Raw genomic sequence first — 26,756 nt, forward strand, 5'->3', positions numbered from 1 at the left:
CGAGCAGGGAAAATAGAACGTCGAACACAAACTGAAGCTAAAAATGGAGGAAGAGGTAGTTCGCAAATCCACTTTTACTTTCATTAAGCAACGCCCTGCAGCGTTGCCCATCGACCTCTCATTCCGATTCTCCGTCCCCCCTAAGTGATTCGGTGCCACCAAAGAACACCATTTATGACGACACTTTCTTGATTTTCTTGTATTCTTGCCGTTGTATTTTTGTTCATGCGACAGTTATCGCCCGAGTTACGTTGACTCTGTTCTTTTATATATCGTCTTTTTATGGAATCTGCTATGTGCCCTCCGTTTCTGCGAGGGTCCCGCTTACGGCTTTCCCGTTGTTCTCTTTGTTTGCTCTGTGCTTTTTTTTCTTAGCCTTCTTTCCCTTCTGTTATTCCGCGCACACTGCCTCTCCATCGGTGGATCAGGCATCCTCTAAAGCCGAATACCCCGATTCATCTTTCCCGCGTTCGTAGGCGGTCGATGGGAGCATGCGCATAGCAGAGTGCTTGAAAACCAGTTGTTTCGTTTGTTTCTGCCTCTCCTTCTCTGCGTCTCTCCCAGCCGCCCGCACCGCCACATCTAAAAGCTGGCCACGTTGCCGGAGTGCGCCGAGATCGCCTTCGGCTCGCGGCGGGTGCAGTCGTGTGTTGCGCGATCTTGTGGCTGTAACCATAGACGAAATTTCTCTTCCGTGTTTGTTGCGCTGCGAGCCGTAAACGAGAAAACAAATGTAGAGGGAGCTAGAGGAAAAATACATTACAATCGAAATTCTACTGTGGCCGAGAAAGGGAGTAGTACTACAGCTACCTGTATGGTCGTGTACTTTCGGTCTCTCACGTGAGTGTTCGTCGTCTGCTATAAACCGTCCCTCGGCGCAGTCTTCGTCTGGATTGGCTACGGCTCCCTTTATTGCGCTCTCTCGCTGTCGTCAACGGATTGCGTCGTTCGGGGGACAGAAGAACAGCATTTACGAAGCAGAGGAAAGAAGCCGACTGCGTAATTCCGGAGCGTCATCGTTTGTTTTCTTAGAATAAGTCATGTCAGTGTTGTGTCTAGGACTGTGCTTTGTGCTGAAAGTTTTATAAGGCGAGACAAGAAAAAAGCGTATTTTGTCATTTGAGTAGTGGTTTTTCTTCTCCTTGTGAAGTGCGCGTGACTCCAAGTGGTGCAGTTTCGGTTTGACCCCCACCTAGAAAGCAAAATGAGTGCGTGTTATGGCGTCGTGCACATTGTGTGGTGAATGACCTGGAAGACGCTTTCTGAGTTCGACATTGAGCTGTGCTCAACGCCCTGCTATAATATACCTTATTTGTGTTAACCTGTGAGAAGCTGCCACTGCCAGGTTCATTCTTTCGCCGGATTCTAACATGAAATCGCGCGTGCCGCGTGTGTCCTTCGGATTTAAGGCGACGCTTCGGCTTCTGGAGATCTTGCTCCTCTGCGGAAACGTCCTCGCCGGTAGAGGTGAGTGATTAATCCCGGAATCTCGTCTTGTGCGCCGTGTCAGCCGCGCATTTGATTGTAAACAATGGATGAAATGGGGCTGAACTGGTGCCGCTTTGTAATATATCTACCGTTTAGAACTTAAGGCACGCCACAGCACTTCAACGAGTAAAAGGGTATATTATTCGTCGTTACAAAAATACACCGTGATTGCCTGCGATGCATTTTTTTTAAAATACAAATATAATAAACACCTATAATAATAATAGGGCTAGTACTTACTTGACAAAGTGTCACAAAATTACACATGCACTAAAACGTTCTCCGGTGTCGAGCACGCAACTTCTTTATTAGAGTAAAGATCCCACAATTGCTGACGACGTCAAACGTATCCCAGTGGCGAAGCTGAGCCGATCAACCTAATTAATGTGCTGACGTTGCTGTGAATAATAGGCTTACTTCGGGTTTTCACACGGCCATTCTTCAGCTTCGCATATACGACAATGAGGTTTACATCAATTAAAGCGTCTACCATGCTTCACAAAAATAATAACACAGTGCAACATTCATCAAGCTTGATGATCAATGCCCCGTTTATACAAACTAGTTTCTCATAGTTTGAGGATTCTTAGGGCAGCGGACGTGTTTCTAGACGCTGCTTGTACAAGAATTGACAGGGACTTCAAAAACAAGGGCGACAAAGCACAACTTCGAATTTCGCAGTGCAAAATGGCCAACATGGGTTCCCGCGGGAATACCCTCTTTCACTACATGAAAGACGAACCATCTTAAACTTGTGGATTGTTTATAGATATGTTACCTGTAAAAACCTAAAAAAATAGTTTAAACACTTAAACTAACTAAAGCCTTGCACCTCCGAAATCTTATCTTTTCATAAGCTGAACAGGCGTTTGCGTACGTGCAAATGGAGGTTTCAGTCCAGCGGTATAGTATAATAAGGCCCCCCTTCAATATCAAGCACCGGCATCTAATTAGTTTTTTGTTTCTTATGAAGCGATTTAGGGCCATCCCACCAACACACTGGAATAGTAAAGGGTTACCGCACCACTTCTGTGAATGAAAGGACAACGTTTAGCCAAATCTGAAGAGAAGGAACGTCATCATTTTACGTAATGGACCGACCACGTTTCCTGCCTGGGGAGCCCATTGCAATACTGAAGATTGCAGTGCAAGTACACACAGTTAAACGTAGTGTGGGACCTAAGCACCCCGAGAGAAACTACCGACGGGGACGCAGGAGAATGACAACTGTGTTCGGCATGGTAACAGATGAGGTGCCTCGTTCGCCCGTGTTTACCGCGTCGACCGGCGCCTAAACGTTTCCTACCCTCCCAAACCCACGTGGGTCATGGCGAGCTGTCCTTTCTTTACTGAGGCGAGTCTAAGGGGCTGGCGGGAAGCTTGCAAATAGATACGTCTTCGGGCTGCGTTGGGAAGTGTAAATATCAGCCGAGTTGCCTGGGCTGGTGCTTATATCGAGAGGCGGTGGTTGGACAACACAGCTGTTTTCGGTTTTTTTGAGAACACAGATTAGTCTGTGAATCAGGTGCTCGCATTTAACGTTTAGTAAATTACTATGCAGCCCTTGAAACCTTTCCAGCCAAACCTTCCTCGCTTGCGCTGTTTTGCTGGTTATGTTTAGTTTACCGTTAGAAGATGCGAACTTCGGCCCCGAAACCCCTCGCTTATATTCTTTCCCGGGTATATATAGCACCCCGAGTAGTTGTGTATTCCAGTAACATTTAGATGCCGAAAGCTTGGGGTGGTAGCTAATTTTCTTTTATAGGATCTTGGTAGTTTCCCCTAAGTGCGAAAATTTTAGTCTTGTAAGATTTATTTCTCTGCGACTACGCAAAGGTGCCACAAAACAAGAGACTATTCCCTAAAAATACGAGCAGAGAAAAATACTAGGGTTCTAGTAAATTTTGTTCATGTTTATTGCTTCTGCACATTTTAGTGATCTACATCCAAAGTGAGAAAAAATATTCTCGAGCTGTAAAATAAATACCTTCGTACCAAGATGACGTCGCCCAATCACTTCAAGTGTCGCGTAAAAGAACTGCGGAAAGGTCGGGACCCGTATTCTTTCGTGATTAATCTTTTGTTGTTTGTTAAACATTGAGACGGAAACTGTGCTGAAGACGCGTACTTTCTGCGGTGTATAGCGAATTTTTTTTCATATATGCTCGCAATGATCCGTCAAGACTGATTTAGCGCACCGCGCCGATATACGGATAACAGCTTGAGAGGCGTCATTGCGGTTTTTAACATCACGGCTGGCCAGCTAATCTCGCCTAGGCTGATAAAGCGCTCGCGTGCCTAGCGTTCCCTTGATGGCTGGGAACCATAGCATTTACGACTGTTCCAGGTGTCGAGTGTTTGCAAGTACTCGTGACAGCGGTTATTGGTTGGCAGGGCACTAAAACGCTGCCCCGACTACAGCTAGTACTAGATACAGGTAATCGAAAAAAGTTATGTGCCCCGCAGCGGGAAAGCGTTATCCAAGGTGGGCTATCAAACAAAGCGGGTACAAGTGAATAAAATTAAGGTTACGTTGTTAATAATGTGAAGAAAATATCTTGGTTAAATTAAATTTGGAAATATCGCAACAACGGCCTCCAGAATGGAGAGTTTCGCAATCCAAAAAAAAAAATCCTTCAGACCAGGCTCTCCCAATGCAAAAGAAACAGACAGACAGAGTGTTATTTACGTGAGTATGATTTTTGAATAACCTTCCCCTTTGCCATCGTCAGAGCAGCGTTAACAAGAAAAAGTTTATCTTTGTGTTCTCTCTCTCTCTCTCTCTCTCTCTCTCTCTCTCTCTCTCTCTCTCTCTCTCTCTCTCTCCATTTCCTTCAATTTTTTTCGGAATCACTGGTTGGAGAAAAGAATGACTGAATGAAGCCTGTTTTTTTTTAAAAAACGAAGTAGCGGCTTCCCTCAACGACCTGTCCAAAATTATCTAGCATACGTTCTTCGCTTGCTCCATCCCTTTTTTATTCCGCCTAATTTTTTTCGTTATCCCATCACGGCCTTCCGGTTGCCTATTGGTTCAATACTCTCTTTCGCTTTAACTGCAAACGCTCAGTTTCTCCCTTTTCAGGAGATATCTACAGAGAACGCTACGTCAAACTGTACCTAACAGCTCTTGAAACCTTTAGAGCGCCGACCATGCCTTTTAAATGCTGAAAACCCACCAGTCGTGCTCCCGTCGCGCAGCCTGTATCCTACAGGGTAGCTATCTGCCCCAACGGATCCTTTCAAAACGTAAACCGTATAAACTCTTATGGTTCATAATGTACTGAAGAAGAGTCTCCCACGCACGGAATTCAACGGCTATGCTTACCGTAAGTGAATGAACATGATTTTAACTGGAGCACCATCAATGAACGCTGCCCACAGGCTGACATCGCTCAGGTATATTGAATTGACTCCCGGCATTACGGTCGCTTTTTAGGCCTACCTTGGGGGTGGTTCTCCTGTTATGATATAACGTTATCATGTGGGTGGATCCAGATGAGCCGCAGGAATAACTTACGGGTACTCACGCTGTTCAACTCATCAAATCCTCCAGACCCGCTACCTTAGTAATGTAGCTGGTCCCCTGCCTCACTTTTCTTTCGGCCACAGCTGCCTCAGAATGAGAGCCTACCTCCGTATCCTCAGGGTTTCGTCCAATGCTCTAAGGGCCCTGCGAACAGTTTTCTGACACCACTTCCTTCTGTCTATCGGTCTACAATACTAGATATTGTGGAGAATTTTCCTTTGCCGATACGTGTTGAATGGGCGCGTCAAAGTCTTCACCAAGCCTCAAGCTCGGCCAGCATTGCCGGTCAACCGAATCCACCTTTTCGCGCATTAACGAACTCACCTAGTCACGCTTCGCTGCAGCTTCAAGCCCGAGAAGCAATATGGAAATCCGTGCGTGATTTTGTTCCTCCGTGAATGGGATCTTCCCCTTGGCCAAGCCCGCTAGAGGAGGTCCTTCTCTGAAGAGCTTGTCTGTGTGTGGCGCTTCGAAGCTTCTAAGCCAATCATAGGCGAAAAGCCGCGACGGTGGGGTTGCAGGCTTATAGGTTTAAGCCGCAGATAATAGTTCGTGCCCGGCGTGCGAAACGCTGCCTCCCTACCAGCGCTCTCCGTTGTCAGGACGCGTGTGGTTGCGGCCACACACAAAAACTCCCGCTGGGAACTGTTAACTGGATCGCCGAGTGCTACCGCCGTGTCAACCTTCCTATCCACGGCTCTTGCCAATATCCTTCCCTTGTGGGTTTCTCCTCGAGTCTTTGTTGTCGGTATCCTTGACATCTTCCCTTATCTGTCTTTATGTTATTATTTATTTGTCGCGTTTCATAGATCTCTTTCTCCTCTGTTTTAGCTACTGTCAGTCTCCCCATTTGCGTTGCGCGTCCTTTCTGCACTGTCCGGGTTTTATAACCTGTTCATATATAAATATAAATCAACCATATTGCTACGATGACTTATTTGGTCATCGACATCATCTTATATGTTGTCACGTTGGCCGAAGAGTGCAGAGAGCAACTTGAACTTCATAGAGGTACCGGCTAGAACGCCTAGATGGGTTACTTGAGCAGTCGTTGCAGTCCACTTGGGGCATTCAACGGATACGACTTAGTATTGTTTAACTGTAAACCATCGAGAACCCTGGGGAACGTTTCCTCGTTTGCTATTGAGTTCTGGTCTTTCCCCCTCGTCCCTCCTGCAGGCGAAAATTCAATAAAGTCTTTTCTCTCTCTCTCTCTCCCGTACTTGTATAAATGCGCCCCCTCTCTCATCCGCCCGGTCTTTTGATCAAACAGGTGGGCGTAGCCAATGCGTTTCACCCGGAGGCACGCTCCTCCACTACCCGAACAACAGCGCAATGCAGGCAACTGGGCAAAGTACCGCCATCCCTTTCAGGAAGGCTACTATCTCGGCTCCGAATACAGTATGCGTGGTCAGCCAAATAACTTCGTTGGGAATTGTTACCCATGCTCGGCTGCAGCTCGGCGCATGTCTCTCGAGCGTGTCAACAACCTTTCAACCTTGACCCGAAAACACGAGTAGTCACGCGCCGCAACTATGGCATTGCGCAATCCTTGTAGCCCGCAGTCATGTCGTCTTTGCCGCAAAGGCATTTACTCTGAGCGGTGGGTGAGCGCCACGTGCTAAACTTTTGTAACGTAAGCTACACTGGCCGAGGTTGAGCAGTTTCGCGTGGACCTTGAAGGGCCGTGCTGCGCAAGCGCGAGGAGCATTGGATTGGATTGAATTGGATTTGGATTGGATTGGATTTCGATTGGATTGGATTGGATTGGATTGGATTGGATTGGATTGGAATTGGAGTACACGTGTGTAAAGAATTGGGTCTGCAAATTCGCCGGTCTGCGCATTCCAGGGGAGTGACGTCATAGTCACGGCAGACCCAGCTGTGCGCCTCCGTTGTGCAGTAGCCAAGTTTGACGGTGCGCTGGAGCCGCTTGATAGCCATTTCGCGTGGCTCCTGGAGAGTCGTGCTGCGCATGCGCGATGAACAGTGACTGGACTGAACTCGACCGGAGTGGACTGGAATGGAAGGGACTGGATTGGAAATCGTTTTAGCAACAGTAAGCATGATAATTAGCTAATCCTAAACAACCAGGAAACCTAAGAATACCCAGCTGAACCTTAGATCACGCTACGTATATCCAGGGATAGCAGCTCTGAACCACTGCTAAATTTTTTTTCCAGGGTCCTGCAACACCAGACATTTGTGTCTTCCGGTTTCGGCATATAACGCCGTCCTTTAAGAGCCTTTTTACGGCCCGGTTATTTAAAGCGAACGCTTTCTCAGTGGGACCAATAGCGTTCTGTCAACTTAGCTAATGCATCTCCCCATAGACCGGTTTAATGTGTAATAGAAAATCTGCGATAAAATATCTGGACACACGGCGCGTGCGTGAAAGGGGGTTTCCATTATCTCGAAATAGTTACTTGATTGATTGATTGATTGATTGATTGATTGTAGGGTTTAACGCGCCGACGCAACGCAGGCGATGAGGCGCGCCGTAGTGGAGGGCTCCGGATTAATTTTGACCACCTGGGGATCTTTATCGAGCGCCGAAATCTCGCACACACGGGCGTTTTTGCTTTTCGCCTCCATCAGAAAAGCGGCCGCCGCAGCCGGGAATCGAACCCGCGACCTCGTGCTCAGCAGCGCAACGCCTTAGCCACTGAGCCACCGCGGCGGGTAAATAGTTACTTGAAAATTGCGAAAAAGGAATGCTTCTGGATAAGACAATACATGTGTCGATCATGAAGGAGGAGTACAATAGTGTACCTTTGTCTCATAAACCGCGTTTTGGTATACATGTGGGGCGCTCGTGGATGTGTTTATATAGTGCGAGAAAAATCGTCACATGGGTTCGTTCTTCGTTTCAGCTTTGAGTGTTGAAGATTTCACTATCGATTGGGCTCACTTTCAACGAAGGTTGAACGCACTTTTAGGGAAGGTTTTACCGCTCTCGTGACGAAGTTTTGACCTCTGATAGCTTTCGCGCTTCTCTCAACTTTTTTTTAGGCAGGGATGGTAAAGTTTTCTATCTCTCGCTCTCACTTTCATTTTTTCACGTTGTTTCTTGTCCTCAAGATTTGCCTTTTTGGTACAGCAGTATGAACTTCTGACTTCAAATAAAATTAAAAAAAATATTTTCTGTGTTCTCACGTAAGTAACGAGACGGGAAAAAAATGTCAGCCTCTCCACTCCGTGGATGATGACGAGGGTGCGGAGTACGGGGACTCGAAATGACATCCAAGTTGCGCCCCGAGTGACATCCTATTTGCGCCCCGAGCCGTGAGTTTCGCCTTGATTATTCCTTAAATGAAACTGCAAGTTACGGCTCAAATCACATTTCGCTTGATTTTCGTTGATGGTGGCGTGCGCGCGGACTCCCCACCGTTGCGGGCGAGGGAGTAAGCCGTTTGACTCCCGGGTACTAACTCACAATCGTAGCCCAATGGGTAAGACGGCTCGCACTAACTCTGTCTGGTCTACCAGACACAGGCTCGAATCGTACCGGTGCCTGCGTGATTTTTTGCGATTGTAAATGCTATGCGCACGGACGCGGATGGACACTGTCCGGTCCTAAGTTACTCCGCACCTAAAAGGTTCTTTTTTGTGTGTTCCCAGGTAAGTAACGAGAAGGAAAAAAAATGCTGTTTGGACAAGCATGAAAGAAGAAGGAAATAAACGCGGAGAACTTTTACAACGCTACTAGGCAATGATCACAGGGAACCAGGGATGCTTTCCGATGCAATTTCAGAATGGCCGCGCAGTGATTTTGCCGGCAAGTGCTCGCCAGAGTCCGTGCAACTGCCTCATCACGGTTCCCGCCACCGAGCGAACTGAGCGAGGCCCCATTTACCTAAATCCCGGCTATTAAAGAGCGCTGGGAAGCCCTCATTCCATGTTCAAATTTAGTCCAAGTCGTAAAAAAAGGATTGCTGAACACGCAAATAAATAATAATGCAGCCATTCGGTTTGCATGTCTTTTTTTTTTTTGCTACGATAATTTCTCTTCGATTTTCTTTTCATTCTAGCCCCTACAGCTTTCAGTTGCGCATGGGTAGCAGCTGAATGTGGGTTTTGGGCCGATACCTCACGGTAACCTTAAAGGATGTTTGATAATGTTTTGGAGGCCCTGGCTGTTATATGTTTTCTATTAACGACGCCGAGTTTGCGATAAGCATGAAGCGGCGACATGATTGCACTACTCAACCTAAACCTAGCCTTGCCTCTTGACAAGGTGTAATTTATTCGAGGCTATTAAGTTTTAATGGAGGCTATATTTCCATAAACGCTATAAAAAGAGGGATAGGAGCAACGTTAAGAGAAACAAGCTTCCTGTATCAGAGGATAAGCTCGAGTAGAGGATATCATAGTTCAAATGAAGGAAAAAGAAATTGACTTTGGCTAGCCACGCGAATGGCAACCAGAGGACAACGAGGCCTACAGGGTGGATACCGAGAGACGGGTTTAGAGGAAGGGGAGACCAAAAATTCGATGGAGGGGCGGAATATTATTTATTATTATTTATTTATTTAGACAATACTGCAGGCCAGGATTAGGCCCAAGCAGGAGTGGTAAAGTGATTGCATAATATGTCAGCCAAAAGTAATTCGGCGGCCAGGTACGGATTCTAGCGCCACAGGACAGGAGCGACTAGAAGTCAATCGGAGAGGCCTTCCTCCGGCAGTGGACCGAGTAGGCTGTTGCTGATGATGGTGATGATGATAATAATAATAACAAATTAGGTTTGTAGGGAATTTTATACAGCTTTGTTATTGTCCCAACTATTCGCAGTTGAACATGAACGCTCTCCTGCATTAATTTTCAAATTACAACGGAAATTAACGTAATATTTTCGTGTCACAAGTTGTTAAAAAGTACTAGAAATAATTTGCCGCAGTATTGCAACTTCAGAAAGACGCTTAGGGCTCCTCATTCTAGCGGTATAATTTATCTACGGTGCCACCGCCACGTGTGGACGCACTCGTACTCGGTTTTGCATACCCGTACGCTTATTACGTTCATATGCCTTACTCGTATGCTCGTACTCGGTTTTGTAGAGCTTCATCAAGTCATCTGGCTTCCGCTACTCCATATGATGTCCCCGCCCTTCCATTTCTTCGTATATTAAGTCACCGGGAACACGCAACTTCTAAACCACGACCTGTGTCTCCGCGCCGTGTTCTGTAACAAAATCGTGCATAATGTCACATCGAGGTGCCGTTACTCAAGAATTTCGCAATTGGCAAGGAATGGTCAAGATTGAAGCGGAGCAGTGCCTTTAAGGTCGAAAGACCGTTTTTAGCTGCTTGAATTTCTCTTGGAGGCACGACGTTGTGCCAGAAATTTTCTCAGGCGTTTTGTGATTTACGTGGTTGGTTTTCTTGAAGAATTACTCGCAATGAAGAAATCACAAAGCCCCTAAGTGCCAAGGAGAGTGTGAGGGCAGTCGAATGCCATTAGAGAGTTATAAAAATCTTCGTACAATGAGGGTAGAGATTTAATCTCGGAACCTCGTGTCACAATGTGCTGGAAGTATGTGAGAATGGGACAAGTGCAAAAAGCTGGACAAAATGCGTCAGTAGTTGGCCTTTGACCCCTGGGTTCAATGTCCGTAATCAAACGCACGGAGCTGTGAATACTACAGCCTCCACGATGTATCGATACATCTCCTGTATTTCTGTATTTCATCTTTCTGCCGTACTTAGGAACACATACTTGAATACGAAATCGTTGGATGTCTTTGCGGTAATCCGGTTCGATTGAGGTAGAAAGTCTCCTTGGCATTCTTCGGAAGGTATTCGCTGTACCAACAAACAGAAAATGCAACGGCGAGCCGCATCTGCCCGATCTTCCTACTCAAGGCAGCGGGTATTTTCGGGAGGCTTCTGGGTTCTGTCAACTTTGAAGCGAGGTGCCGGACTGGCGTTCTCTTATTTCCGGTCTGATAACACTTGCGTCAAACGCAGGTGTTCCATTCAGCGTAAGGAGCTTGGCTGTCTCGACAAAAAAAAATTGAATTCGGGCGACGCGGTACCAATACCAGTGTTGAATATATTTGGCACCGGAAAGGCATGGTTAAACGTGGTTACACGGTGTACCAGCAGCTAAACAAATAGGGCGAAAAGAGCTACGGCGAAAAAACTGTTTTATTTTTCCTGTCTTCCTCCTTCCCTTTGGTCGTGCCCCACCCTATTTTTTACTGCTTTCCTGATTCCATGTCAAGGTTGTTTTCTTTTTTTTTTAATTTAGGCGGTATGTCGTCGGCTTCTCGTTGAATAAACACAAGTAAGGTAATGGGACACCAATCCTTCTGTTTAACTTTGGTGACGAGTGGTTTGGTAACCCGGCATTGTTTTTTAGAAGTAAACAGTAAGAAGTGTACTCCTCCCCCACAGGTAATTTTCATAGAAATACGGACCTTTTTTTTTAAATTTTGAGCTCGTTTCAGTGTCCCAGCAGATCGAACGCCTTTCCGAAATCGCCATTATTTCTGAAAGTAAATGCCTGGCTTGCCAGTGATCTACTCTTAACGCAACAATTTTTGTTTTCTCATTTTCTCCTGGCATGTCCTGCATAGCAAATCTTCCTCCCTTGGCTCATATCTCATACCGCCGAACGGTCAGCCATAAGAATAGCTTTCGATATATAAAAAAAAACGTACTGAAATTGTAGTATTTCACGTGGGTCATGGCAAATTTTATTTGAAAAAAACTATGCATAAAAACTGTACACGCTTTAAACATATGGGTTACATACGCACGCCCGAAAACGGTCATTCCAAGATTTCTCCGTCCGCTTTTGAATCGCGTGTTTAGTTACCGAGATAGGAATATGCACACTTCGTAGTGGACGAACGCAATCATCTCCGTACACGAGGGCAGTCGTTCTGATGATGTTGGTGCAAAAAAATAAAAAAAAACTCCCACCTCCCCTCGCGGGAACCCCTGTGTAGATGCGACGCATAGGGGGTTCACTTTGCAGCGTTGGACAGAGTCAGAGTCAGAGTCAGAGTCAGAGTCAGTGTCAGCGGAGGAACAGCGCTGGAACGATGGAGCGGAGCGGCACAAGGCACCGCGTTTTATAGCGCGCATAACGGCGAGGGGACGCGCCGGCGCCAGTGCGTCTGCCGCGGCTATGACGCAACACAATCCAACACAATCCACTTTAATCCAATCCAATCCAAATTCAATTCAAGCCAAGCCAAGCCAAGCCAAGCCAAGCCAAGCCAATCCAAGCCAATTCAATCGAATCCAATCCAATGCCCCTCTCGAGACAGTGTTCGCTATCTGAGAGGAGAGAGGGTGAGCGGCGGAGAGCGCAGCTGGCGCGGCGAGGAGAATGGGGGAGGGGCGGACGCCGATAACGACAACGCCGGATGCAGGGACAAGGTGGGTGAATGACATGCGTTGCATCTAATAGAAAAGAAAAGAAAGAACGAGATGGTTTGCGCCAATTTTAATGGCACTCGCTCGTACTCAACTATCCGCTTTTCAGCTCTGTCCGAGTGGCGTGAATATAGAACGCTTAAGGCACTGCGATGTATGCGGGTAGTAACATACTCGCTCGGAGCGAAAATTCGAGTTTCCATGCCGCTGCAAATGAAGCGTTGCTCGTCGAATACATGATTGGGTTGGAATGAATGTGAGTCTCGGTTTGAAATGAGCGTTAGCCCGTACCAAAAATGAGGTGGCAGCTAAAACTGAACCGCGCAGTATCCTAGAAACTGGGACCATTTCTCTTTCGAACACAATTTAAAGCTGGAAATAGGCATTAGGCTTAAAGCTTCGTTACAAAACACTTATATTTATATTTCTACGCCTTAATATTACCACCCGAAAACCCGCCGTGGTGGCTCAGTGGCTAAGGCAATGTGCTGCTGAGCAGAAGGACGCGGATCGATCCCGGCCGAAGGGCCTGCTTTTCTAATGGAGGAGAAAAGCGAAAACGCCTGGTTATTGAGTATTCGCCGCACGTTAAAGATCCCCAGGTGGTCACAATTAATCCAGAGCCCTCCACTACAACACGCCTCATTGCCCGGCTGTGGCTTCGGTAATTTAAGCCCCCCAATTACCCACAATCAATCAATTACTAGCTAACACTAAAGAAACGTCGCAACCTTCTTCTTAGCATCCTATCGAGTACTCCCGGCCACTGATTGAGAAAATGGTCACATGACCCTAAAGTAGGCAACCGGAAACTCTTCTCTGGAATGTGAAGTAATGACAGCATGAATCTGGAAGAATTATCGGTGATGCAGGCACAACGAATTCGAAAAACAGACTGAACAGTTCGGAGGAGTTATCTCACACAATATTGGCATTTTGATGTAGAAACGCGCTCCAATAAAAGCTTGATTGTGAAGGGTGTTCCACCTGTACCTGCACTCATTTGAACTGAACGAAAGGTCTACTCCCTTAAAATCCGCTAGCATGCCGAGGTTTGCACGACAGCAGTAAAGAATTTCTGGGGTCCTAAAACACGTCTTCCTGAGTCTTCTATATAACGCATGTGTGAAAGTAACATAAGTTCCCCACACGAAAAGAACCCGCATTTCATCAAGGGGCTTCCCCGCGCAGCGCGAGTGTGCCAGGGCTGTCTTGGAAGGGGCGCCGGAATAAGAGGACAAATAAGAGCAAGCAAATATCGTCCGAACCGTTTGTTTTGCGGCATGAGCGGTGTAGGAGGGGTGTTTCCGTGCTCAAAAGAGTCAACAATAAAAGAGTCAACAAGAGAGCATTATATGGCCAGGTGGCTGTTCTAAGAATTGCGGCCTGCCGCTTTGAAGTTTTTCGCCATCCAGCCCCCGGCCGCGGCGTCTTTGCGCGCGTGTGCGTAAATATGTGCGTGCGTCCGTGCGTTTTGATCAGAGAGTGAGTACTTGGAAGGCTGCCCAGTCCGTTCTGGGGGCCTGCCGAGGCGTGGGTTGAGTCAGCACAAGCGTCCGCCGTTTAGTGAGTCAACTATTCGGCATTATGTGAACGGCACGTGTATAGTATTTTGAGTCGCCGATACTGCTGTTCACTCAAGATCTTCGCCACTCAAGAAACTAATTAGCCAAACTTCAGGGCGATTAATCCCCTCTGACTCAATCGCGTTACCGCCACCTTGTACAAGATGGCCCTGGGAAATACTAACGGCGTGGGAAAGCGTTTATATCGCACTTGCCTCCACGTCCAACGGCTTGGCAGTGCATACCCACTTGTGTTTCTTGATCCATGGGGAACGGACATCGTACGTCTTAATTAGGGCTGCCTTGCCTTCAGGACTGCAAATTACCTAGTTGAGTAATAGATAGAATTACTGTATTTATTTTGACGTTGAACATACAGCCGCAAGCTAGTTATTTTTGGAGGGCACAAAGGGGCACCACAACATGACCTCCGATCTAATACAGTCCGCGCTAACCGAGGCGTTGTTTACGGCAACCGCATAGGTCGTTGCGAATGATCCGAGTACGTGTGAGACCTTCTAGCGGCTCGAAGAACTGTGGAGGGAGGCCTATATACACATACCACGGACACAGTGGAAGTCAATTTTCGAAGAAAAAAAAAGTGCTCGCAGAAAATAGAAATGTATGCCGAGGTAGCTTCGACATGTATAACGAGGTTGTAGACATGTATGCCATGTTTGCCAAGGTTGTTTCTTTAGTGATGTACACCTTAATGCATTTTTGGTTCCTTGCACTGCCACTGCCCTGTTTTTTTGTATAGTACTGTTTCCCATGATTACATATGTATACAGCCGTACCGTCCATTCTTAGTTCTGCAATTGTTCCGTTGTGTATTGCACTGCTGTATAACGCTTTCTAGATTTAAAACGTATGATTTACACATGTTAAATGCTGCAATCGAATGGAGCACATGAAATTATTGGAAGCTGCATTTGCCTTGCGCTCACTGCTGTCCAGGTAACAAGGGGGTTAGAGCTCTGTCAGGCTGCGGTACTGCAGCATTTTCTCCAACCCGATCATGTATAAGTACATAAAAGAAGAGTAATCTGAATCTGAACTGAACCCTTAAACGTTTCAAATTTTTCGTTTCATCACTCTAAAGCTTGTTGTACTGATTTTTGTTACCGGTCTATGCATTCGAAGCTCTGGTCTACGACTTAGAAGCAATGTTAAGAAAAGCGGAGAGCTGGAAACAAGTAAAACACTGACAGCGGCGCTATGCCTATGTCACTTCAAATACGCCAGATTGCTGCGATCAGAGCTTCGTTGCGTCAGGAATGGTTGAGAGCTCGGTTCACAAAAAAGTGTAATATTTACCCCGTTCGACCAATTTTTCTGTGTTATGAAAGTGCTCATTTCATTTTACGACAGACATATACGCGAGTGACGTCGGGTTTCGAATTCTGTCGCTTAGCCTTGTCGGGTAATGTTATACGCAGCATAGTTCATATGCTCCTGATAAGCAGCATATGACATGTGGACATATGTCATATGGCCATATGACATATATGGACATATGGACATATACGTGGACATATAGACATATGTCCGCATATGTGGAAACATTTCCACATATTTCCACACATGTTGACATATGCAAATACATATGTCAATATGACTTATGTCCATAGGTCATACGGTGGACATATGGACATACAGGCACGCACACACGCACGCACACGCACGCGCACGCACGCATGTACAAACACACACGCAGGCGCTTACGTACACGCATACTATAAACTTAAATTCCAGGGGAAAACCATGAGCGCCACCCCATCCCGCGGAAGGGGATGTCCGGGGAAGCGGCCGTAAACCACTTCAAATGCTGGTGGGGGAGGGAATCAAGCGTTTCTCGTCATCTCGGCGGGCTTGTCACCTGCGCTCAGCTTCTCTGGCGGCAAAGGTTGGGTGCTGCCTAGCCTGACGCACGCAATCGGCGTCTTGGGCAAGAACTGCTCTATTTAGTGAGGCTAGTCCTCCCATCTTTCAAAGATAATCTGTAAACACAATCTTTACCAGGAACACAAGAGGGGTGGAGGGGAGGATTCATTGTGCCAAGGCTCCTTATTACACATAATGCGGTTTAGATGCTTGTTTTGTGGTTTTTTCTTTATACGAATACTGAGCTGTATGCTGCACGCCTGATTAGCCTGACACGTTCCCTCGGAGTCTTAGGCGAGAACTGCTGTGTCCTGCCTGTGTTTTTGCTCTACGACACGAAATTTTCCGTCGAAATTGAGGTTCACGGCTTCGCTGCAAAACTCGGACTTTTGTCTGCTTCATGCCCGCTTCAGTGGGTCGATTTTGAGTAAGCCATACTTGACTAAAGTTAGACGACCAGGATGCGACGTGACACAAGCAGTGGGGAGCACCGGTTTACATACATAAGATTCCCCGCAACCGAAACTAAGGCACTGTTTGTTGCGCACACAGCTCGGACTTCCGCCGCAGGTTACGCTTGCCGCGTTCGCCTTGCAATAATAAAGAGTTTTAGCAGTCCGTCTGTTCCGTCTTCCGTGGTGTACGTAGTTACCGTGTTGACCGGGACACGACTCCGCATGCGCGCGCGGAAGGGCGAGGAGACGCACCCCACCGTGACGACTGCGCGGACATGGGGAAGGCCGGCCCCCGGAACTAACCCCCTACCGCGACGAATGCACAGGTGCCCAGACGAGTCCCAGTGAACACGGTAACTACGTACAGGACGGAACAGACGGACTGCTAAAACTATCTAATACTTGAGTCCTCGTGTGATCGTAATGCTGTCTCGCCTTTTTTTTTTTTTTTTTTTTTTTGCGAACATACCATTATGTTCAACGCATCGCACGGAATTTCAATTATCCAGCTTTCTGGAGCACAAGGGTATAGTTTTCTTCTTCGAAATGTTGACTTGACGAGGTACACGAAGTGACGCGCCGCCATGGTAGAATAGGTAGGCAACTTCTGTGGCCTCACGATCATCGGAGTGCTTGGCATGCCAGCACAACTCTTTTGTCGCGAGAAGTGTCAATGCGCTTTATGAACTCCTGACAGCAAAAACTTCTATTGCTTTGTGCATGCAAAGACAGCATTTTGTTTCGCCGTCCTTGATTTAAAAGAATACGGCTGCCTCCTCGTTTCCTTTTTCGCCTGGTTTTTAGGCATCGTGCCACTACGGGGGACATTTGCGTTACGGCGTGGAGTGCATTATCGCTGAGCGTGGCAACACGGTGGAGAGTGCATTACAGCTGAGCATCGCAACACGGTGGAGAGTCTCACTACGGTGAAAAGTGCGTTACGGCTGAACGTCGTGACACGGCGGAGATTCTCACTACATCGAAAAGTGCGTTGCGGCTTAACGTCGCAACACGGTGGAGAGTCTCACTACGGCGAAAAGTGCGTTACGCCTGAACTCGCAACACGGCGGAGATTCTCAATACGGCGAAAAGCGCGTTACTGCTGAGCGTCGCAACACGGCGGAAGGGGGACATTTTCAGCCGTTCAGCCATTCAAATGATTTGCAGATAGTTCCATTCGGTATTGCCGCAGCTGTGCGTCACGTACAAGAGCCTGCATCTATATGCTGATGGACTTTTCCGTATTTTCATTCTTTTCGGGCATCTGTTTTATTTTTTGCGTGTTAAGAGATAACTCTTAAGCATATATATTTCATGTTTTTGCATTAGAATAATAGCCACTATGCCATCAACCTTAACCCCGCGTGCAATATCCCTTAGTTGTGTTCAGTATATTTAGGGGGCTATAGTCAAATATACACCTTGTGGAAACCAGAACAATGTGCAGCAAGTCCGGCACTGTTGTGCGGTACATCTAGAACCATCCTAGTTTCCACTTTTAAACCTTATTAGTAATTACACCACGTTAAACCTCATAATCACACAAGCTTCGCCCTCCCCCGTGAAGCTGTTGTAGGTGAACATTGCCCGACACATAGTTAAACTTCGGGGTCATTGTTTATTTGCATAGTTGCGGTGTTAGTAATCCTCGGCATATGCATTGGAGAGCCCATCGTCTTTTTCGAAGCGAGTGGTGGATGCAAAGTCATCCTCGACATTGTAGACTTCATCCAGCTCTAAGTCATCGACCCGAGGCAGCGGTGGCGGTATCTGCACGTCGTCTCAGTAAGGAGTGGCCCACTTGTAGCCATGCGCCCAATTATCCGTAATGAACTCCAGAGGATACGGGGGCCTCGCGGACCTCTCCCAAGCAGAATGGCTTTTTAACTTCGCATTATCACTGGAGTTCTTTTACAGGTGCGGTAACGCTTGACGACAGCGCTGGTTTGTTGTTTTTTGCTGAAGCCACTGCGGGAGCAGGAGACCGGGTGGTCGCCGCGAGGCACACTCTTACGAGAGCTCCTCATTTTCTCGCTCCCTGGGTTTTTTACCAGATTTTTTACGATCGGCTGGCTCTACGAGAGAGAGAGAGGGAGAGAGAGAGAGAGAGAGAGAGAGAGAGAGAGAGAGAGAGAGAGAGAGAGAGAGAGAGAGAGAGAGAGAGAGAGAGAGAGAGAGAGAGAGAGAGAGAGAGAGAGAGAGAGAGAGAGAGAGGAAACTATTTGTTCTTCTCTATTATAAAAGTTACGAGGCACGAGCTAACGAGCACTCGGCCTTTCCTTGATATTTTTTTCCTGCAACGGCGAACTTATCGTTTCTAAAAAAGCTTCACTGTTAAAAAAGCAGAAAGCCACAAGCAAGCTATCTTTGATCGTGAAAAATGCCTCAAACGTGCATCAATACTGGACTTGTCCAGCATATTCATTCTCGAATCATGATATCGCTTTACAGCTGTTATCTGGTGCCATTAATAATTCTGTTCTTGGCTGCACAACATTAATCACTACAAATTGGCGTAAACCGCCCCTCGGTGGTCTTTGTCTACGAGCTCCCTTTTTCTAGCCTTGCTAAAAAAAGATAACCTACATAAAAAATGAAGCGTAAATTTTTAAATTCCAATCGTGGAGCACGTTGTGAGCATTACTTCCAGATTCAGTCTTGGCTTCTCAAAGCAGCCAAACGCCGCTACTGCGACCATGAATTTAATACGTGTGGTAACAACTTAAAAAAATAGAAATTAGTTGAGGAATTGCTGAATATTCCTACCCAGCATAACCCCATTATATTAATTGCTCAAGGCGACTAATTTTACTGACCTTCAGATATTGCTAATACTTTTAGACTTTTTTTAGATTTTTAGACTGTTTGCACACAACGTCCGTGCCACCCAATTTCTGGGGAACTTTTGCGCAGCCCCCAATCTTTTTTTTCCTAAATACCATTTGTTTTCAAGAAATCCAGGCTATTAATGAAGGATCAAAGCCTACCGGGGCTGGCTTAGAAGGTATTCATGAATTCAACACGGAACTTTTGAATCTACTTGGGGCAGGTAATTTTAGTTACACATTCAGTTTAATTTTTAAATACGTATTATTTCTAGAGTCATTGGAAGTGGCAAACATTATTCCTGTGCTCAGAAAACGCCACAAGAGGTTTATGGATAATTATCGTCTCAAATCTGTTCTTCTCTTGTCAGATAAGGTTTTAAAAGAACTCACTGAGGCCTGTATTTCCCGCCATCTTAAAAATTCCGCTTGCTCCTTCTTTCTCACTTTTGTTTTTTTCTGTCCTATCTACTAACATTAAGAATGAGTGCCTAACAGAAAAAAATTAAATCTTTCATTTACCGTGGTGACGTTGGTGTTGGCGTTTTCAAAGATTTCTCGACAGCATTCGACACCGGTGACCATGATGTTCTTTTCATTTAGCTTGAGTGATATGGGATAACAGGATCACCCCCTGTCGCACCTAACAGAGGAGTTCCAGGGTCTTGAGCCTATTGCTCTCTTTATTTTCACAAGTGATCTTCCTCTCTTACTCCATCAAAGCTGATTTAGTGTATACTGCATCTCTGGCAATATGTATTTTAACTCTAAAAGGTTGTGTAATCATGTTGCAAGTGAATTTATTGGAGTGATATTTCTTTCGCCGTAATGAGACTCTCTGCTGTGTTGCGACGCTCAGCCGTAACGCACTTTTCCCCGTAGTGACACTCTCCGGCGTGTTGCGACGCTCAGCCGTAATGCACGCTTCGCCGCATCGCGACTGTCCGCCGTAGTGGGACGATGCCTTCGCAATGATCTGTTTTTATCCTTACACCTCTCGCCGCCATTTTTTGTAGCAGTTCGGTTTGCCTTCTGCTCCGCGCAAGTGGAGGCAGAAAGCCATTAGCTGACATAAAAGGCGTAACACGAAATTTTCAGAAATAAAAATAAAATGGCAATACGTTCCTAGGGGACCATGTTTTCTTCTTTCAGCGACGACGTGATCGCAGGAAGCCACCCCGAACGAGTAATGATTACGACGGCCGATACCCGCCCTTGCAGAACAACTAGCTGACGAGTCTCCCAACAGGCGACCGGGCAAATAATGAATACCTAAAGGGCGACGAAGAAAAAAAGAGCCGGAACGAGTGAAAAAACGTAAACAGTTGACGGGAAACGCAAATTCCGGTTTGTTCGGGGACCCAGACCACTGAGCTCACGCCCGTTTCGACGGCCTGCACCGGACGGCGTAATAACAGGCATCGCCTCCTGTATTTCTTCACCGCCAAACGCATCGCGTGCTTTACAATGCGAGTGATAGGCACTCCTGTTTCGGCCATACGCCGTAAGGCTGGGTCGTATGGATAACCGCGCGAAGCAGACGGTCCGCAATACTAAAACGGCTTGCGACTGGTTGCCAAGGCAGCCGATACTTGAGGCCGCCGAAGGCGCGGCGCTCTTCCCAGCGGTAGAAAACTTAGCGCAGCAGCGGAGCAACTTATGCTTACGTTTCCGCTTTGAACCACGCGTAGCTACAAAAGTAACTGGTCGCGTGACTAAATTGCTGGGAAGGCTAGCATTCGGGGGAGAGCGGCAGGAGTAGAAGGAAAGGGCTTTTTTGGCCGCTCCAGGCTGATCTTTCTGGCATTGAAACAATAAAGGAAGCAGGCGATGCAAGAGGGAAAAAGGTACACAGTCGACAAAACCCAGACAGAAAAAGAGAGAGAGAGACGTCACTTGGAAGAGAAGGCGGTTTCCGCCGTTCTCCGAAAAGCCGGCTAAACTGACACGTCAGGCAGTAAGAGGTAAAATCGGAATTGTGAAAAACAGAATTGCGAAAATTGGCAATTCTTGAACGGCATAGTGAGTCCACCTTGGCCCCGCCGGCAACAGGAGGGGAGAGGAAAGGAATGTGGGCAGGTTTTTGTAGCCTGTCTGCTTAACGAGTCAAAAACGAGAAATTTCCGCCTTGTTTCGCATGCTCCGTTGTGTGCTGACAGCGCTGTTTCTTTCACTGCAGGCCTACAAATGACAATTTCGCCCGGTCGCGGTGTCCTTTATCGGCTTCCCTTATCTGTTGTTGAAGGTCGACCTGTCATGCTTGTTTATTGAAAAGCGGACTTCCAAAGGTTGCACCAAAAAAAAAAAAAACACAATGGGACCTTCCAAGCAATGTGGGAATGCTTGCCTCTAGAAAGTGGTTTTCCCCGCGTTGTCCCCGCAGAGATCACCGGTTTTTTCTTGCTCGAAAAGAAAGGTAAATTCAAGCTGACGCTAGGATGGGCATGCGCGGGACGTTCCCTGTCGCAGTTGGTACCGGCTGAGTTGCAGCAACGACCTACACGAAAGCAAATACCTACCCGCCACCCTAAAAGCACCATCGATGGCCACTTCGACACATCAGATTGATGCGTGGCTTTGTCTGTCTTGCCCAAAATTTATCAGGTGGCACGAAGTAGTGGATGCGCCAGCATGCAGTCAAGTTAAAAATTTGTCGCAGCTTGCAGTAGTGGTGCAATGCGGGAAAAAACAGTAGAAATGGGAGCCCCTCTCCCTTAGTCGTCAGGGACCCGGCTGTGGCACCTCACATGGGTTTCTTAACTTGCAGCTAAAAGTTATCTATGACTGGAGGGCCTAGATCGTTTTGTCCGCAAGCTTTCACATCTCTCCCAAAGAGGGCCACGTTAGCTCGCCAGGCATCATTCCTAGAGGCTTCATTTTGTCGATGAGGAAGTCGTGGCTGACCTAATTCTTCCATTTCCTTCTCATAGGTACTCCAACCGGCAGCATGTGCTCTTCGTGGCCGCGCGGCTTATATCAACACTGCGGGCCGCACGAGATAAGCTCCGCTATGTACTGCCCCAAAAAAGTGAGAACACTACACAGCGTGCGGCACAAAGGGCTTTCCCCCACCTCTATTTCCTAGCCAACTCCCTGCACAAACGGAAAAACTCGTTCCTCAGAAAAGTTCAACTGCGACGACGGCTTTGGAGTCGCAACGCGTTTCCCTGGGCAGAGACTGGCGAGCAGCGGTGGTTGGCGGTTCGCAGCGGAAGGGGAGTCACGGAGTTCGCGGGGGTGCGCTCACCGCGCTCCCATGCGAGTCGTTTCAGCAACCACGCCAGTCTGAACGGCCATCAATAATTCAAGCGGAATGGCGGCGGCCGCACTTACGAACCCGTGCTCAGCCTTCTTTAAATATCCTTGCATTTCCTTCGTTCGCTTGCTTCATCAGTCTTTAGTGGCACAACTGCCCAATCTTTTTTTCGCCCTCGTCCTGTGGAGCCCTTCCTTCTCTGCGCTCGGCTCTTCTTCCTCCTTTCTGCTTTGCTCCCTCCTCAGTTTTCTATGTTTATAGCTTTTCATCGTCTCTCAAGTGTCTTTCTTGCTCAGACTGTACTTACATATCAAGGCCATCACAGTCGTGCCTATCATCATTGCCACCATTATCATCGTCGTCGTCACTCTCCCTTCACTTAGAAAAACGCCTAGTGCAAATCATCTCCAACTGCACCTAACCAGCGTAATCGTGACCTGTGAGTAGCCGCCCTCATTTCGTACGACATGGCCGCCCACCGTCTGGTTTCTCCCAATTTCGCCCTCCGGAGCCCATTTTGTGACTGGCGTGGTAAAGCCGTTCTCCCAACTCTGCCCTTTGCTTGTAGCATCAGACTTCAGGCTATATTTCTGATAGGATGTGCTGCCCGTGTTCTTGAAATTGTGTCAAGCTTTAGCTCCCTTACTTTATTTACGTTCGCCATTTATGTTTTCCTTCTTTCCTGCTCCTCTCCTCTGACTGCTCCTCTCAGACTTTTACTTGAGCCCAGTTTTTCGGAATTCTTCTATTCTTCTGCACTTGGCACCGGGATCGATGCCTTTAGGTCGACGCCGCGGCGCGCAACGTCCTCGTTACATTCTGCACCGTGCCATCAAAAGGGAGCGTCTCTCGCTCTCTTTGATCAGTTTTACACTTCGCCCGAAACCCTCTCTTCCCCTCTCTCTGATTTGTGGGTGGGTCAGGCTCCCCGCCCCTATTTTAGCGTTCGCCCTTGCCCGCATCGAGATTTTTTTTGCACAGAAAAGCGTACTTCCTGTTTTGGCGGTCCTTTCCTCTCCGGTGAGCCGTAGGACAGTTGTCCGCACGTTCTTCTTCCGATCTCGGACTCACCTGTTTCCCCGTCGTTTACTCCACCCGTTTAACAGAATGTTTCATATCTGCGTCTCCATTGCGTGGCGGTTCCTTCCAATGTTCTTGGCTGCCCAAGTTTCCCGATTCTCCGGTTATCAGGATACGCCCACCGGCAACTTTGGTTGGCTCATCCTCATTGAGTGCTTTCAGATTTAATTTTCACCCAGCGTCGTACCTTTCCATGAACATTTAGTGCAGGTAAACCTTACCAAAATCCTTCATTTGTGGCTCATATCTTCCGGTTCAGGGAATAATGTCGCACAAAACCAGTTCTTCACAAACACTTTTGTTTTGACTTAGTTTATTTGCGCAGCATATAAGCGTACGACTGAGCAAGAATGCGTTAAAGTTCCTGAGAGCTGCGCAAGCTCCAATCAAGGGTGAAGGCATGCCTCCTGCCATACCTTTGCGGCCTCGAGCCATATGTAGCTGCAGAATACTGTGTCCCCAAAGTTCTTCGGTTCCCCAAGCACCTCACTGCAGTATTTAATAAGTCGCACGGCTGATACAGCACGTCCCATTTACACGACGTGGCCAGATGACTCATCGATCGCTTTTATATCCCCCTACTCCTTTCCCAGGCTCAGAGGTACACGAACGCTCTCCTTCAGCCCCCCACCCTCTAAACTTAGTACTGAAGGGTATGGTGATCGAACATAAAAGTAAACGACAAAAAATAAGTGTAGGCGGGAGGTCAAGTTATGTTGCTGCTAGATTAAGAGCTGACCTGCGGTAGGTGCTCGTACAACATGATTTCGCCCACCCCCCAGCCGTGTTCAAGCCGCGAGGGTTACTCTTTGGGAACGCTTGAATCTCCATTACCCGCAAGTGCTCGGCCGGCCTGATAGTACCTTGTTTCTCGGGGACTCGGCTGCCTTCATTGGAGCACCCGGGAATGAGTCGATTAAATAAGGGCAAAAGTTAGAAGACAATAAAACGAAGGAGGTACAGAGGGGGTGCATGGCGCATGACTGGAGAACATACACAGGGGGGGGGTTAAGAGAAAGGGAACAATAGAAAGATAATCGATGTGTGCTCATGATACGAAGGCCTTGGCGGGGAATTCGAGGACGGCGCTGGCTGACACACGGGAAAAATAGCCATTAGGGACGGAGAGCTAAGCTTCCTATAGAGAGGAGGATAACTGAAGATAGCTAAATGAGCTGTCTGGTATGGCTGGTTTAAATAACGGCTGCACTATATCTGAGTGTCACAGCAGCGGCACCGTCAGTTGCGTCTACTGCCTTCGAAGCGTTCGCCATAGGAAAAACAATGTCAGCAAAGTTACGCATGTGGGAGTTTGGTTGGTGCAATAACAAAACACCGAGAAAGAACAATCACAGGTGTACATCCCACACCTGCGAGTTGGTTTCCTCCGGGGAAAATCGTTCCCGTTTTATTTGCAATTCACTGCAGGCTGCCCTTTCTTTGTTCTGGGCCTGGAAATGGCCGCGTTTTATAAACCAGCAGCCAGCGCCACTTAATTTTGTGCGACCGCCGCCATTGTGATGTTCAAAAGTGAAGTTCACACCATCTGCATCCGCCACTTCATATCACATTAATGAGGAGGAGGGTAAACGTCAGTGTTCCTCTAGAAGAGAGGAGGGGTTGTGGGTCCTCAGAGCAAGACTACCTGGAGAATGATGGTAAGGTTGAGGTGTGGTCATCGCTATGGTTTGGCGATTGAATTGCTGTGATTCTGACAATGAAATGACTGTTCTCTTCGCAGGAATAATGTATTTTAGATTGTACTATTAAGCACCAATTCCAAGTGAAAATAAACAAGTACCTCAGGTATATTTTTTACAGAAAATTTCCTAATGCTACCAGGTGAGAGATAAAAAGACAGAAATAACATTTATTCATAGTGCCCCCCTTAAGGGGTGGTGGCAGCTTTCCACAGGGCCGCAGCGACTTGGAGGACCCGGCAGGTGACTAGCACCAATACCTCGGAGCTCCGCATGGCCTGCTCGCAGGCCTGGGATGGTGGGCACGAATGAGTAGGGCACTGCTCATTGTGGCACTGGCAGAGGGAATGAAAGTGCGTGCCCAGCACACCGCTGTGGGGTGAGGGGAACAGATGAGGTTGAGAGTGCTGTATGATTTTTTGTGGGAGGGGGGGGGTTGGGGCTTGGATGATGCGCTACATGCGGGCCTTCTCTGGTGGTGAGGAGTTGTAGCGGGGGTGAAAGGGTCTGATGGTTCAGTCTTTGGTGGAGTTTAACTTCGGCGTATGTTTATAGTGGTTTTTGGGATGCTGTTGTCAGGAGCAAAATAAGCAGGAGCCCTCCTAAGAGTTCTTAGAGCCTGTGAATATGCTGCCTCATTGCCTCCTAAGCCAGTGTGGCCCAGAGTCTACAGTAGCTCCACGGGATCCCGAAGAGGGTGTTGGAGGATGATATGGAGAGCTTCTAGTCGGAGAGCTTGCACTTAAGGTAGTCGGAGAGGGCATGCTGGGAGTCAGAGAGAGGACGGTGGTGGGCGTGGTATGGCGAGCGTAATGGCGTCTTCCTCAGCCACTGTAGTGGATGGGCGGAAGGCAGACATGGTTTTCGGGTGGGGAGGGCCGTGCATAGAAGTGGTGTAAGCGCAATTGTTTGTGTATTGGGCCAAGTTCACATATATGGTAGTGGAGAATGGTGGGTAGAAAATTGTGGGGCGCTTGGCGCGGGCCATGCGCTGTCGGCATGGTGTAGAGGGTACATGCTTCGATGAAGAGGGTTTATGAGGACTAGGCGCCGCAAATTCGGGGGTAACGCAGGGGGGGGGGGGGAGGGGGGAGAGGGTAGTCGTGTGGATGGGGTTGATGTTCAGGGAGGCTAGGATGTGGTGTCAGGTGGAGAAGCGGGATAGACGAAGGATTTGGGAGGAACGGAGGAATAGAGTTGTGGAGTACCATTTCGTAACAAAGGGAATAAATGCTTAAAACAAGCGAAAAAGAATTACTTTCATTATTTATTTAACCCTGAAACAACGAAACGGAGCGATGAAGTATGGCATAATTTGAATTTTGTGTTTGGACGTACGCGCACGCAAAATGAAACCGAGATGAAAGTAACACTTGACGGGGTGAGTTGGACTGGAGCTGAACTGGCAGACGCTTTCAATAACTTTTTCCTATTTCTAACAAGCAGCACTTACTCTTCGCGCAGCTCAGATTACATGCGTCCATGGAGCAGCGAAAGCGCAATTTTAAGGCCAACCGATGCTCAAGAAATTCCCTCGGCTTTCGTTTCTGTGCGCAATAGCAAATGCACCGACGCAGATAACTTGAAAA

At 47.5% G+C, this 26,756-nt stretch overlaps 1 protein-coding gene across 1 annotated transcript in view; it reads left to right on the top strand.

Annotated features, from left to right (window-relative positions):
• Positions 1-867: 867 nt before the first annotated feature.
• The window catches only part of LOC144158860 (uncharacterized), a 366,527-nt gene continuing 340,638 nt past the window's right edge, over positions 868-26,756 (top strand). The window contains exon 1 of the mRNA XM_077690032.1: positions 868-1,467. Within this exon, the coding sequence (XP_077546158.1) occupies positions 1,371-1,467 (97 nt within the window). The 5' untranslated portion in view covers positions 868-1,370. The remainder of the gene's footprint in view (positions 1,468-26,756) is intronic.

Source organism: Haemaphysalis longicornis, unplaced genomic scaffold (genome assembly GCF_048455015.1).
Source record: "Haemaphysalis longicornis isolate Haplotype H1 unplaced genomic scaffold, Haemaphysalis longicornis Haplotype H1 scaffold_10, whole genome shotgun sequence".
In the NCBI taxonomy this organism is placed as follows: Eukaryota; Metazoa; Arthropoda; class Arachnida; order Ixodida; family Ixodidae; genus Haemaphysalis; species Haemaphysalis longicornis.